General features: G+C 39.3%; 1 protein-coding gene across 1 annotated transcript in view; it reads left to right on the top strand.

Moving 5' to 3' along the window:
• Positions 1–13424, top strand: part of Atp7a (ATPase copper transporting alpha) — a 101115-nt gene extending 87691 nt beyond the window's left edge. The window contains exons 18-23 of the mRNA XM_051178651.1: positions 1523–1669; positions 4290–4432; positions 6628–6831; positions 7378–7495; positions 8872–8974; positions 9775–13424. Coding sequence (XP_051034608.1) covers positions 1523–1669; positions 4290–4432; positions 6628–6831; positions 7378–7495; positions 8872–8974; positions 9775–10051 — 992 coding nt within the window. The 3' untranslated portion in view covers positions 10052–13424. The remainder of the gene's footprint in view (positions 1–1522; positions 1670–4289; positions 4433–6627; positions 6832–7377; positions 7496–8871; positions 8975–9774) is intronic.
• The last annotated feature ends 2264 nt before the right edge of the window (positions 13425–15688 follow it).

A 15688-nucleotide genomic window follows, 5' to 3' on the forward strand; every position in this document is an offset into this window, starting at 1 on the left:
AGAGAGAGAGAGAGAGAGAGAGAGAGAGAGAGAGAGCGCATAAAAGAGGGAGCCATTATAGGTTTAAGAGAAAAACTGACTCTAGAGAATATCCAGAGACCTACAAGACTGACCCCAACTAACAATTTGAGCAACAGTGGAGAGGCTACTATAAATGCCCTTCCCTGATAATGAGATCGATGGCTAACTTATCCACCATCATAGAGCCCTCATCTAGTAGCTGATGGAAACAGAGGCAGACACCCACAGCTAAACACTGAGCCGAACTGGAATCCAGATGTAGAGAGGGTGGACAAGACCAGGCTACAGAGACCCACAAAGACAGCTGACCTGAACAAGGAGGAGCTAATAAGCACCCTAGACTGATAGCTGGGAATCCAGCATTGTACCGACTCAGACCACCTGAACATGGGGCTCATTTAGAAGGTCTGGGCAGTCTATGGGACCTCTGACAGTGGAATCAGGATGTATCCCTGGTGCACAAAAGGACTTTGGGAGCACATTCCCCATGGAGGGATACTCCCTTAACCTAGAGACAGGAGGGAGGGCCCAGTCCGTTCTCCAAATGACTTGACAGATTTTGTTTACCCATGCCTTTAAAACATATGAACTCTTATTTCTATGAAACTTCAAGAAACAGTAGTCTAGACTTGTTGAATTCACTTGCTGCAGAGGCGTGCATCAATTCATCCCAAACCTACTCCTGCTCTGTTCATACTATGGAATCATCTCTTTGTGCTGTGGACCCCTAATCCCACCCCAGTGCTTGCTCTTCACTCTGCATTCTGCGTGACCTTACAAGGCAGTTGAGGATATTGGTTATGTGGGGAGATATGACCATAGCATCCCTCTTTTGATTCCAGGGAGCAGTTGCATCTCAGGTGAGAATGGGGGTAGAAATGTTCAAGATTTGAAAGGAGAGGAGATTTCAAATAATCATCCTGAAGAAAAAAATGAGTGAACTAGGTACATGCAGTCAAACATCTGTTCCAACAGAGCCAAGGGTTCACTTAAAATTAGTCGTTATTTGTTTAAAATGAGATATCCACATGGTTGCATATTTACATGCAGCCACATTAACTACTGATGCAGTTAGGTTAATTTTCGTGTTGGAAGGTCAAAGGGTAAACCTCAGTGAGAAGGGAACCTCTGAATTAATAAATTCTTATCCCTGCTCCCCATCGTGCTGGAGATTGAGTCTAGGGCTTCCTTCATTCTTTCTAGGCAAGCACTCAGCCACTGAGCTATATCCCCAGCCCTTGAACTGGCACTTGACTAGTGTGATGGAATTTGCTATTTGGAGAGAAAATGTAAGGATCTTGAGTGATGGTAGCAACATGGGCTCAGAGGTATATGGAAGAGCAGAATGCATTCCTGGAAAACTTAAAAATCACTGCCATAGGTTATAGTCTACAAAAATGCATTATAGTGACGGCAAGGTTAGGCAGGAAGAACTTTCCTCATAAGATGGATTTAAAGGTTAAATCAACTTACTAAATCTTTTTTTTTTCTATACTTCTAGATGCTGTTGATACTCAGCAGTACAAAGTCCTCATTGGTAACCGGGAATGGATGATTAGAAATGGTCATGTCATAAGTGATTATGTTAATGATTCCATGATTGAACATGAAAGAAAAGGTCGGACTGCTGTATTGGTGACAATTGATGGTAAAGTTTCCCTGAAAATATTCTGTGACACAATTGTGATCTCAGTCATTATTTTATGTTTCTGTGGGATTTGAACTATGAGGTTTTTCCAAAGAGGCTTGAATACAAAGTTAAAATGTTAACAAAATATCATTACTTTTAACTAAGCATTTTTTTAATCAGCTGTTGTGGCACATCTACTTGGGAGCTTGAGATAGAAGAATCATAATTTTAAGGGCTCTATAGGAAGACACTATCTCATACAACAACAAAAACCCAAGTCAGGCAGGCATAGAGGTGCATGCCTATAATCCCAGCATTTAGGAGGTGGAAGCAGGAGGACCTAAAGTTGAAGACAACACTCTGTAGTGAGTTCAAGGCTAACCTGGCCTACATGAGATTCTGTCTAAAACAAACAAACAAAAAAAACCCTAAATTTTTTAAAAGACAAAAGGATTAGGCAGAGCTTAGGGAACTCTTAGCAAGAGGGAGAAGGATTATAAGAGCCAGAGGGGTCAAGGACACAAGAACACAGCCCACAAAATCAGCTAAACAGGCCTCATAGAGAAGTCTCGTGTATCCCAAGATGCCCTTGAACTCACTATGTGGTCAAGAAAGGCCTTGAACTTCTGATCCTCCTGTCTCTACCTCCCAAATGTTGGGATTATAGTTGTGTACCACCACACCTGCTTTATGTGGTACTGGAGATTGGCTCTAGGGCTTTGTGTATACTAAGCAATCACTCTATCAGCTGAACTGCATCTCCAACCTTGTACAATTTCTAATGTGTAGGACATGTTTATATGTAAAAAAAAAAATGGGGGAGGATTTTGAGAGAAAGCTTCTCTATGTGTACCGCTGGTTGTTCTGGAACTCATTCTGTAGACCACAGAGGTCTACCAGCTTCTGCCTCCCAAGTGCTGGGATTAAAGGCATGTGGCCCCACTGGCTGGCTATATGTAAAATTTATGTCAATACAATTGAATAAGAATTTAAATCCTGTGTTGGGAGTGTGCTGGAGAGATAGTTCTATGATTAAGAGTACTTGCTGCTCCTGCAGAAGATCAGAGCTTGATTCCTAGCACCCATGTTGAGTGCTTCACAATTACCTGTAATCTCAGCCAGAGAGGATCCATCTCCCTCTTCTGGTGTCTGGGCATCAGCAAGCATGTGTGCATACTTACATACAGATATACACAAACATATACAAACAAATTAAATACAAAAAAAAAACCCTTTAAAATCCTGTTGGAGATATAGCTCAGCAATAGAGTACTTGCCTAGCATGCTCAAATCCCTGGGTTTCTTATCTAGTGCTTGGTGGGGGGGGCAGGTGTGGTTATGAGCACCTTGGGAGGCTCAGGCAGGAAGCTTGAATTTGACTATCTGGGGCTACATAGTAAGATAGATAAGCAATACAGTGTTTGCTTAGCATAGACAAGACCCTGAGTTCAAACTGTACTACCACACATAAAAATAACTAAGGTTCCTTGTACAGCTATTATTTTACTATGGTTTATTTTACTTGATGAAACATTTTCCATTATACCATATAATTGTATTAATTATTTCTGTGTTCTGGTGATTAAACACAGGGCTGTATATTCTAAGCAAGCACTTTACAAATCCCCTACAATTCTAGATTTTTGTTTTCATTTACATCCTGTGTAATCATTTCCATGTTGTTAGAAATGTATTTCTTACTTGTGTGTCTATGTGTACACATGTATCTATCAGTCTTTCTGTCTGTGTGAGGGTACATATGTTCCACATGTGGGGGGGTGGGTCAAAGGACAGCTTGTGAGAGTTACTTTTCTCCTTTCAGCATGTGGACCCTAGAATATTCTTGATATTTCATCATCATAATGCAGTAAGCATAGATAAAAATTTATATGCTTCTTATTTGATAGAGTAAATTTCCAGTTCTGAGATTATTTATTCAACAGGAAAAAGCAGAGAATAACATTTTATTCTACTGCAGTTTGGGTGTGCAAAATATGTACACAATAGCCAGAGGAGGACAGTACATCTTCTCTTGTTCTATCATTCTACCTTATTCCCTTAAGGCAGGGTCTCCCAATGAACCCGAAACTAGACTGACAGCCAAAAAGCCCCAATGATCCTCCTGTCTCAACCTCACTGGCCAATTTTAGGGTTCCAGAATTTGACTTTGAGTCCTCATGCTTATGTGACAAGTATTCATATCTACTGAGCCATTTCTCCAGCCCTCTTACTTTTGTTTTTCAAACAAGAAAATTAGTAGCTTTTGGTAATTTCCCCCTAATATCAAGTACCAGTTTTATGTCTATTCCTCTATTAGTTTCTCATCCTGTTTGCTTTTAAAGTAGTTAAAAGTATTTGTGGCTATAATTCTAAAACCTAAGGATAGATGTCTTTTAACTTTTAGTGATACCTTTTCATTTTGTTATTATTACCTTCATTAAATATGTATACTTACTGATTTTATTTTCCACAATCAAATTTGGAAGCCTATCATAGAACATGTGGTATAAAGTCTGTATGGATCAGAATGTTTTGAGTTAAAGCAAGCCCTCAATGGCTTAACAAATTCATTTCTTTCTAAAATTTTTTTCTGTGTTGTTTTTCACCATAATCTGTTTTTCTGCTGCTTCTATATTAGATGAGCTGTGTGGCTTGATAGCCATTGCTGATACTGTGAAACCTGAGGCAGAGCTGGCTGTCCACATTCTGAAATCTATGGGCTTAGAAGTGGTTCTGATGACTGGAGATAACAGTAAAACAGCTCGATCTATTGCTTCTCAGGTAATTGTTTTACTGAGTTGTTGGGATGGAAACATGTGCTAATATCAGATTCTAAATACATATTTTCTTCCATTTAATTGCTGAGAAAATCACCTTACCTATTGTTTGTATTATCAAGTAGAAACCCCTAACTGCTTAAAAACAGTCAGCAGTGCTCCCAGTCTTTCAATATCTGCTGCTGTAAAACTGGCAGGAGCTGGATACAGAGTTCCTCTCTCATCCATTGTGGATGCCACCAGACATACCTTTTTTTTTTTTTTTTTTTTTTTTTGACATAACAATTTTCTTCACTTCACATTTGTTTCAACTCCAGCATTCTTCAATAAAAATAAACTCTCCTCTTCTAGTGTGTATGTATATAGGGGTTGTGTGTGCATGCATGTCTCACAGAATGTGTGTATAGGTCAGAGGTAAAACTTAGGGGAGCTGCTTCTTTTCACTGTGTGGAACTGGGGACTGAAGTCAGGTTTTATCAGGCTCGATGGTAAACACCTTTACCCACTGAGCCATCTTGATGGCCATCTTATAGTAAATAATAGAAGGAATATGTGAGCATATTCTTAGGGAAGAATGTGAAGGTTGTAAAGAATTTGTACCATTTTTTATATTCTCTGTCAAGTTCTCCTGCCTTGCTTTTGTGTATGCATATATACCTGGATGTAAGTATGTAGTTCTGCCTCTTCAACACTAATTGGATCAGTTTATTCAGTAGTTTTTATATATAATAATATTTTCCAGATTTTTGTTCATGTCTTGGCAAATGAAATTATTTCATCCCCTCTAGACTAGTGCATGTAATTCTACAGTATGGGTGAATTGTAATTTATGTTACCATTACGTTGAATGATGTTTTAGCTCTTAGTCTTTTGGCCTTTGGAGGGGCAGGAGAGGGAGAACACAACCCAGCTCCCATATAACTCACACATGGAGGCTTATTCTTATTATGAGTGCCTGGCCTTAGCTTGGCTTGTTCCTAGCCAGTTTTTCTTGTCTTAAATTATCCCATCTACCTTTTCCCTCTGGGCTTTTCCTGTTCTCTTAACTTATGTAAATATTACTCTTACTTTGTGGATTGCTGTGTAGCTGCATGAATGGGTAGCTGGGTGACTGGACCCTGCTGTCCTCTTCCCCTTCTCTCTTTACTCTTCCTCTATGCTTCTTTCTCCTTCTATTTATGCTCTCTGCTTGCCAGCCCCGCCTATCCTTGCTTCTGACTCGATATTGGCTATTCAAGCTCTTTATTAGGACCACCAGGTGTTTTAGACAGGCACAGTAGCGCAGCTTCACAGAGTTAAATGCAGAATAAACAAGTCACATGCCTTAAAATAATATTCCCTGTAGCATCTGCACTACAGTCTGTTTCACTAATCGGGCGAAGGCCTCGATTCACCAGGAATGCTGGAATGCCAAATGCCCTTTATTGAGGGGTTGGGATGGGCTTATGTACTGACTCACAGCACAGTGAGAGTACAGTTTTCAGGCTTAGCTCCTCCCAAGCAGATGTGTGTTAGCAAAACAGGAAGAGTACCAGTAACAACTGTGTTCCAGCCAACAGCTTCAGGCTTGCTCAAGGTGCTTCAGGGCTCCATGCCGGGCCTTACAATTCCCCAACACCATTCCCCTAATGGTGGACATTTAGGTGGTTTTGATTTTTTTGTAAACAGGCAATAATAAATATCCTTGACATCTTTGGACTAAAAGGAGTGTCCAGATATATTTAAAAGTTGGTTTTCCAGATCAGATGATATGCACACTTTGATGAATGCTGTTCCCCCAAAGACAGTGTCAGATTACACACAAATAGAACACAACATTGCTTATTGGCTGGAGAGATAGCTCAGCCATTAAGAGAACTAACTGGTCTTTCAGAGGACCTAGGTGCGGTTGCCAGTACCCATGTGGTGGCTCACAGCCACCTTTAACTCCAGTTTCAGGGCATCCAGTACTCTCTTCTTACCTCCATGAGCACCACGCACATGTCTGGTATGCTTACAAACATTCAGGCAAAACCTTAAAAATAAGTAAGTCTATTAAAAAGAACATTCACTTTTCCCCATTATTGGTAGCTATTTTCAGTCTTTTAAATGTAACCCTCTGGCAGGTTAAAAATGATGCCTCATTATTTTAAGCTCAGCTTTGTTTGTAGTGCTCAATGTAACTTCCTGAAGTGAACTGAGTTGATTTTCTTCACATAGGTTGGCATTACTAAGGTGTTTGCTGAAGTTCTGCCTTCCCATAAAGTTGCTAAGGTGAAACAGCTTCAAGAGGAGGGAAAACGGGTAGCAATGGTAGGAGATGGAATCAATGATTCTCCAGCTCTGGCAATGGCAAATGTTGGAATTGCCATTGGCACAGGCACAGATGTGGCCATTGAAGCAGCCGATGTGGTTTTGATAAGGGTAAGTCCTAGAGCTCCAGTGGTGCAGTCGGCAGGAAATATTTATACACTAGAGTAGAGCCTGTGGTCTGAGATCTGAGGGCTGGGACATTGTCTGACATGGCTAGTGATATTGTTGTAAGGCATTCTGGGTAGTGATACTGCCCTGAGCCCATGTTCCTAGCTCTGAATGAAGACTGAGGTTGAAGTGGAGGTGTGGGATTTCTCATTCCTTACTGACTTTCTCAGTCCAGTACAGTCAGTACAAATGAGAATCACAAGCTTCCGATGTGAAAATAAAATCTAACAATAATATAACAGTCTACTATTCACTGATGTTAAATATTTAATCAATTTGCTAGCACACAACCCTGAAAGCATTTTCAGAACCCTCAAAAAAATTTCTGAAAAGCCTCTCCCAACCTTGACTCAAGGCTTAGTAGTATCTGAAATTTGTATTTAATTCAGTGTTCCCAAGGCATACATAATCTCCATTGTATACAGTGACAAGTAGAGAAGTTCCTACTGAAGTTAGTCTCACTAATGTCACTGGTCTCTCTCTTCTCAGAATGACCTTCTGGATGTTGTGGCAAGTATCGACTTGTCAAGGAAGACAGTCAAGAGGATTCGAATCAATTTTGTCTTTGCTCTAATCTATAATCTGGTTGGAATTCCCATTGCTGCTGGTATGTGACTTTTAATAGGTATTCCTTTTGTGGTTAAAGTTATTAGATATCTATCATATTGGAAGAATTAGATTTACTTTTGATCTTACTTTTTCATATTCCCTGTTGTTTTGGTGAGAAGTAATGTTAAAACCAATAATGTTCAACAGGTTCATTACAGCCTAAAAATTTATAAACATTTTGATTCCTCAAAAAGTTTTTCCCTGAAATGTTATAATTTGAAAAATTTCAACCTAGGTAAACACTGAAAAATAGTATGGAAAAATATGTGCCTACACATAGGCATATACACACATATAATTAAAATTAAAAATAAAAGGATGAAGTGGTGGTGGCACATGCCTTTGATTCTAGCACTCAGGAGGCAGAGACAGGTGGATCTCTGTGAGTTTGAGGCCAGTCTGCTTTACAGAGCGAGTTCTAGGACACCTAAGGCTACACAGAGAAACCCTCTCTCAAAACAAACAAACAAATTTATTGAAACCAAATGAGTTTCAACATGGTGGGTAACATCTGTAATCCCAGCATTTGGGAGGAAAAGGCAGGGGCAAATTTAAGGCTAGTCTGGGCTAGCTCCATAGTATGTTCCAGGTGTCAGAGCTACCATAACAAGACATTGTGTCAAAAAACATAGATTCATAGATGGACAGATAGACAGACAAATAGATTTAAAATTTTAACTTAAAAAAGTTGGGTCAGGTATGATGCTGAGTACCTGCTAATTTAATCCCAGCATTTGGGAGAGAGCACTTTAACAGTTCTCTATAAGTTTGAGGCCAGCTAGGGCTTCATAGTGAGACCCTAGTTCAAAAAAAAATATGCAGAAAAAAAGAAAAAGCATACTTGTGTTTATAGAGTATGAGCTCCGCCACACTGGAGAACTGAGGAATATTCACTTACAGCAATCAAAATACAGCAGTTTCTCCCCTGAGATGCACCCTAGGGAAATTCTTAAACATGAGAAAATATGGACAAGAATATTCAAGACAGCACTCTACTAAGGAGAAGTTGACAGCAACGCAAATCTCCACAACCAAGAGGATAAAATGCTGAAGAAATAAGAAAGTAAATTGAGGCTGGAGAAATGGCTTAACAGTTGAGAACACTAGCTGCTCTTCCAGAAATCCTGAGTAACCACATGGTGGTCCCAGCAACCACATGGAGGCTCACAACCATCTATAATGGGATCTGATGCTCTTTTCTGTCATATACATACACTCATACACATACACATACACATACATATACACATATACATATACATATACATAACTAAATAAATCTTTAAATCAAAAAGAAAATAAGTTATACATATGTTAGAAAATGTGTTGATAATCCATTTAGTATTGCCTATTCTGATCCTAACTTGTTTCCAGGAGTTTTTCTGCCCATTGGTTTGGTTTTGCAACCCTGGATGGGATCAGCAGCAATGGCTGCTTCATCTGTTTCTGTAGTACTTTCTTCCCTTTTCCTCAAACTGTAAGTATGATGACTTGCTCATATTTTAACATCCAATTCTTCTTAGTAGGTTTGAACCTTGTATTGATAGGGCATATCCAAGTAAGGGTGTGTGTGTGTGTGTGTGTGTGTGTGTGTGTGTGCGCACGAGTGCACGCGCACACATGCTCACAAGTTGCACACACATGTGCGCATATGCACATGTGTAGGTCAGAGGTCCACATTGGGTATCTTCTATTTTTCTTTTTATATTTTGAGGCAGAGTCTCTGACTGAACCTAGGGTTCATCAGTTCAACTACACTGGAAACAACCCCCCAGGCTCTTCCTGCTTCACCTCCCTAACACTAGGATCACAGATCAGGCCACCATACCCTGCTTTAATGTGGGTGCTGGGGATCCTAACTAAAGTTCTCATTCTTGTACAATAAGCACTTTATCGTCTGACTCATCTTCCCAGACTTATAAACAATTCTTAAGAATTACTAGGTAATAATTAATAAATGTTGTGTGTGTCATGGTACACACTTGTATTCCCAGCACTCAGAGGAAGCTATAGTAAAGACCCTGTCTCAAAACAAAAAGACAAAACTAAGTAGTTGTCATTTTATATAGTGTATGCATTACAAGCTAAGCACAGAAAGAAGTGTCATATACTAGCTTTGAAAAGTGGGTCTTTGGATTATGTGACACCACAAAGGTAATTTCAAGTAACTTTCTTACAGAAGCTACCTTTGCATACCTCATACTGGGCAAATCTCATTTTGTTTGTGCACACAACAAATATCTAGTTACCATTTGATTGCTTTAAATTTATGTCTAGCTATAGGAAACCAACTTATGACAATTATGAGTTGCGTGCCCGAAGCCACTCAGGACAGAGGAGTCCTTCAGAAATCAGTGTTCATGTTGGAATAGATGATGACTCCAGAAATTCTCCGAAACTGGGCTTGCTGGACCGGATTGTCAATTACAGCAGAGCTTCCATAAACTCACTATTGTCTGACAAACGCTCCCTCAACAGTGTTGTTAACAGTGAACCTGACAAGCACTCGCTTCTGGTGGGGGACTTCCGGGAAGATGATGACACCACACTGTAAAGGGCCTGGGGGATGCTGCTAATTGAAGTTCATGTGCACTGACATAGCACTTATGTTGTCATGGAAGGATCTTATGTCTCATGCTCTTATGTGCAAGGTTCTATCTGAGTTGTATGGCAAAAATAGATTTTTCAGGGCAGAAGCTCTGAATCTGGCATTATCCAAAACAAATTCCCAGCAATTTTTGTTTTACTAGGAGTAGAGGGTAGAGCAGCGAGTTTACAACAAATTCTATAGTTAGAGGTTGCTGACTTGCTGCTAATATGGCAAATCATTTTTATTTGACCAAAAGAAAGTGCCCAAAGACAGGAGGATTAAAAATGTGAAGATTTGAGAGCATGACCTTGAGGATATTCTTGAGCCTGTATCCTTGCCCCCACTGGGGAGCGATGGCTTTCAAAGCACTGTACAAAGCATCTAGTTCAGAAGGAAAACAGTTGCAACTGTTTCAAATAGATGTGCCTTATTTATTGTGGGTTCGCTTTCATCCCATAATGCCTGCATTCTTGTCCTTTAGTTCCTAAGAGCCTCCAGGATGGCTTTTGTCACCTTTCAAGTGAGCTAAGTATAGGTGGTTTTTCCTTGACTAACAATAACTGACCATAGTGACTTGGAGTAAGTCTGGAGGATTGCAAGTTCAAAGCCAGCCTGGGCTATATACACTAAGACCCTGTCTCAAAACATTGTTTGTAACTGACAGTTTTTCTGAAATCTTCTCTTATTTTATTGTCACTCAGAAACCTTAAGGTGTGCAGAGTTCTCTACCCTCATGTTTCTCCACTGTTGTCAGAAATCTCAGACTCTTCCTTCAGTTTCCCTAGCTCTGTACTAGCCTACAATTCTCCCCTGCTGAGTTCAGCTTTGTTCATAGTGGAGCCTGTCCATCAGTCCCAGTCTAGAAGCTTACCATTTGAGCCTCTTTCACTGAAGAATTCTTGAAAGATTAACACTATTATTTTAACATATATAGGCCATGTAAAAGTACCTGAACTCACTAAATTCTTCTTTTGGGATATAATCACCTGGCTGGTATATTATAATTTAATAAAAATTTAGCTAGCTCTTATGTTTTAGATAATTTATCGAAATGATTTTAAAATAATACTATCACACACTTTTATTAAAGTACATAAACTGTAATAAATAAGAAATTGGTTTATGAGATCTTATAGTCAGTTATATTTTTCTCTTGCTCAAAAAATTTATGCTTATAAACAAACTCCTAATCTTTTATTTGCATGTCATACTTTAAGCCAATAACGCAATGCCTATCATATATGATTTATGCTCAGAAAATGTTCATTTCTTCTTTTTAGGTCAATATTGAATATGAAAAATCATTTTATAGAACAGAGTATAACGTGAGATGGAGAAGGGTTTTCTTCCACTCTACCCCTTTTCTCTCTTATTCCTTCACACTCCCACACCCAAAAACGTTTACAGACTCCAATGCTGTCTTTCCACATTTGGAAGAGACCTAACTTCTATCTTAGCTGTCTTAGAGAGGTAAGACTTCTGATGAAGGTGCTATTAACCGAGAAAGGCAAATCTGTTTTAATTAAGAATGAGTGAGTTTATATGTTTAAAATCTATTTTAGACCAATCCTTATGCCATCTTGAGAATTTGAGTTTGAATATTTGTTTTTTAGTTCCATCATAACATCATAACATAACATAACTTGTTGACTCCTAGAAGAAACAGCTAATACTAGAGCTGTATAATAGATTTTTCTTGCTCTGGGCCCAGAGTGAGAATAGAAGTCCCCCAGCTGTCAGCCAGTTTTTCTTTGTGTTTGCATATGTCATTGAGTCCTCCTCTTGCCTCCACATCATGTTATAGGACAGTGAGACTAGCATTTCAGTCTTCACTACCAGAAAAAAAAATGTGTTTGAGAGACACTGTATTCCTAGGAGAGAGCATTCAAGCACATTGCTTTCAGTTGGTCAATAACTTAAGGTAATGAGTTACTGTGAAGAACAGGTTTTGTAAGTGAGTGTTCATATGTGTGTGTATATACACATACACACACACACATATACTCAGAGAGCGGGGGATGGGGGAGCACATACAGAATGAAAATTGATTTCTATTTGCATCTGTTTTAAGTTTCTTTACCCTATCTTTGCCACTCTTCTGTACTCACTCAGCAACCATTCTCTCTTTCAGAAGGCACTATGGACACTTTGTTGTCCAGTGCTGATGCAGACTTTGCTAGGGTGCACCTTTAACTTAAGTATCCAAAGATGCCTTTTGAATTTAAAGATTAAAACACAACTAGAGTATTTACTATTGTAGTTTTAAAAGTATAGTTGTCAAGTGTGAAGTAGAAATGTTGCTTTTCCTACTTTAGTATCAATATTTTAGAAAGTTAAATTTGATGCCTTATGAACAAATAATTTTATATTATGCTTTAATTTTTTAAAAAATTATTCTTCATTCATATATACAGAATGCTTGAAATAGCACTATAGACAAGATGTTTCCAAAAATGTGAGTGTGCATATCTTTTCTGTACACAGCTTAAAATCAAAAAAATATAGTAGAGGATTTTTCATTACTTGTGGATTCTGTTTTAAAATTATTTTTCTTAATATTTATTTTATTCTATCTTGTTATTTTCTTTGAATGAGGCATCTGGTTACAGGTTTTTCATTTTTTTAAACATAAATTCCTGATATCACACCTTTGGATTATTTAGTTTTCTGTATTTAAAAAGCAATTTCTTTACTAAATATAAAAATACTGATTCATGCCGTATCATCACCAACTTTTACACCTACTTTCTTAAGTCCCTTGGTCTGCTATGAGTAAACAGATAAAACACAAATTTATTTTTCAGTCACATGAGCTTTTTAATGACATTGATAATAAATGCCTTTTGTAGCCAGAACCAGGTGTCTCAACCTTGTGTTTTTAAAGAAATGTTTAATCATGTATTGTAAAACTTTGGTTAGTATCCAAAACAGGAGCGGACAACTTTGTGCAATATTTGTTTGCTGTAGTCTAGTTTGTTTTTACTTATGTGCATGTAATTGATATTTCTGCCGAAGATGTGCCTTCAACTTTATAATTATAGTGTTGTAAAAAGAAATGTTGTCAATTTTCACTGTGTTAAATCATCCGACCCCCTCTACCAGCAGTCCCACACTACTCTTGATGTGTTATTTGGGGTTCTTTGAATGTTGTTTCAACTGTAAATCCATGATGTACCAAGATCAGAGGCAGCAGCACATGTTCAGGTAGGAGGACAAAATCTATTGTCCTTAGATCCCACTCACTTGTCGCTATCACTAGTGAGAATGAGAAATAGGAATATGTGTGGTCTCTTCTTTGTAGTATCTAATAAATTCTTGATATGATGTCTACCCTAAATGAGCTGTTCTTGATTTTGTGAAGTCCTGAGAAGTGTGACGATCCAGTTTATTGCATGAACTTTTCCTGAGGAGATATGAGTAAATGTCTGCTCATCCCTGATAGTGCACCAAGAACAAACCAAAAGAATGAGTCCATTCCAGTCCAGCTTGGAGAATCAGCGAGTTTATTGGTCTTCCTGTCAGGCACATAGGTGATCCCAAAACAGCTTTATTAATTAAAATGTTAGACTGCAGCCCCTGTATTGCCTCCTGACACCATGTGCAGTTGGACAGAATTATGTACAGCTAGATGGGAGGTGTAGGGGCCAATGGCTGAAGTCTAAGCTGAGGATCTAAGGACATGCCCCGCCCCTGCTGTGAGGGAATGGCTGGCCAGATGTTTGGGCTCTAGGAGGGAGGTGTAGGAGCCAATGGCTGAAGTCTAAGCTGAGGATCTAAGGGCATGCCCCGCCCCTTCTGTGAGGGAATGACTGGCCACATCTTTGGGCTCTTTTGAGTAGTCACAACTGCCATGCTTGGAGGACAGCATTCAACACCAACTAACATGCATTCCCACACCCCTCATGCCCTTGAATTTAAAAGGGTTTAAAGACTTACTTGTGAGAGCTGATTCCTACCATCCACATCAAATACATGGGATAATTCAGTCAGAAAAAGGAAGCTGGCCAGCAGGATGGACATCTCAGGATTTTACTCTTGTTTATTTATTTATTTATTTGTTTGTTTGTTTGTTTCTTTCTTTTTTGAGACAGGATTTCTCTGTGTAGCCCTGGATGTCCTGGAATTCACTCTTTTTTCTCGGTTTTTTTTTTTTTTGTTTTTTTTTTTTTTTTTTGAAACCAGAACATTTATTTTATGACTGACTGAAATCCTTAAGATAAACTGTATGCTGCAGCAGCTGCCCTCTCGGGTTTAGGTGTTGTCCCTTCATGGAATCCATGCCTGAATCTTCGATAGACAATCTTTAGGTGCCTTATACGCCCAGTCCTGGTAGTTTTGCCTCTTAGCCTTGGCACTCCAGTTATACTTTCCTTGTGCTCGGCATGGTAGCCACATTTGCCACAGGTGGACTTCTGAAGGTGGTGGGCCTAAGAGCCACAGCGGTGGCACAATGTGTGCGTCTTATTGTGACACTTTCCAAAAGATGAAATTCCTTTCATCATCTTGTTTCTGCCCTGGAACTCACTCTTTAGATCAGGCTGGCCTTGAATTCACAGAGATCCACCTGCCCATTGCCTGCTGTGTGTTAGAATTAAAGGCATGCACTACCACCAGCTTGGGATTTCACTGTTATGTTTCCAGTGCCCATCCCTTTTCTACCTGATTCAGAAGGTTGTTCAGTGAGAGCAGCAGTGCAGTCAGTGAGGTCTCAACACCTTTCCAATTTACCAAAGTGAAGAAGCTTTTTGTTGGAAATGCTCAAAGGTCCTCAGAGAATGAGGATCGACACTGAGAAATAGAGTCGTCTCTGTTTTGAGTAGGCCTAGGCCCCTCCAGCCCTGCTGTGCATTTTTATTTCTCAGTTTGTGGACATGAATCATGGATTGCAGGTACAGTTTTTGTTTGTTTTGGTACAGGGCTCTATTATGTAGCCTTGGCTGTCCTGGAACTCTCCATATGGTTGGGCTTGAACTCATAGAGATCCACCTGCCTCTGCTGAGTTTAAAGGTGTGTACCAACTGAAAGGGAATGCTTTTGGCCAACTTGGAAGAGCTAGGTAACACCAGCAATAGTCACAAGCAGCTGAAAAACATGACCATTTCTATGCAATTGGTATCTCCTTGGAAAAGTTTAAAATCAACTGAGCAACCTTTGGCATTCTGGACCTATTGCCCTCAAGTAGCTTCATAGTTTTAATTGTCATCACTCTCTGTGTCCCTCAGAAATCCAAGGCTGATCTGTAAACTGCAGTGCTGTCCTCACCCAATCAAAACTCCTAATTTCTTCCTTGCCAAGTATAATAGAACAACTAAGATTAACTCAACCCATTCTAAAGGACCAATGACTTTTAGAGCTTGCCGGAGGTGTTGGCAATTCATTTGAAAAGCATGTTCTTTGGTTCAAATGACTGTACTACTGAAATGACAAGCAGACCACGCATGTAGAAGAGATTATCTGGGGCTGGTATGTCCAATGATATAGCTGGGCATGGTACCCCATGCCTGTTATTACAGCACTTAACAGCCAGAGGCAGGAGAACTATTGTATGTTTGAGTAGCTGGAGTTATGTTTTGAGTTATAAGCCAGCTTGGGCTATAGTGT

The sequence above is a fragment of the Phodopus roborovskii genome, unplaced genomic scaffold (assembly GCF_943737965.1).
Source record: "Phodopus roborovskii unplaced genomic scaffold, PHOROB, whole genome shotgun sequence".
Classification (NCBI taxonomy): domain Eukaryota; kingdom Metazoa; phylum Chordata; class Mammalia; order Rodentia; family Cricetidae; genus Phodopus; species Phodopus roborovskii.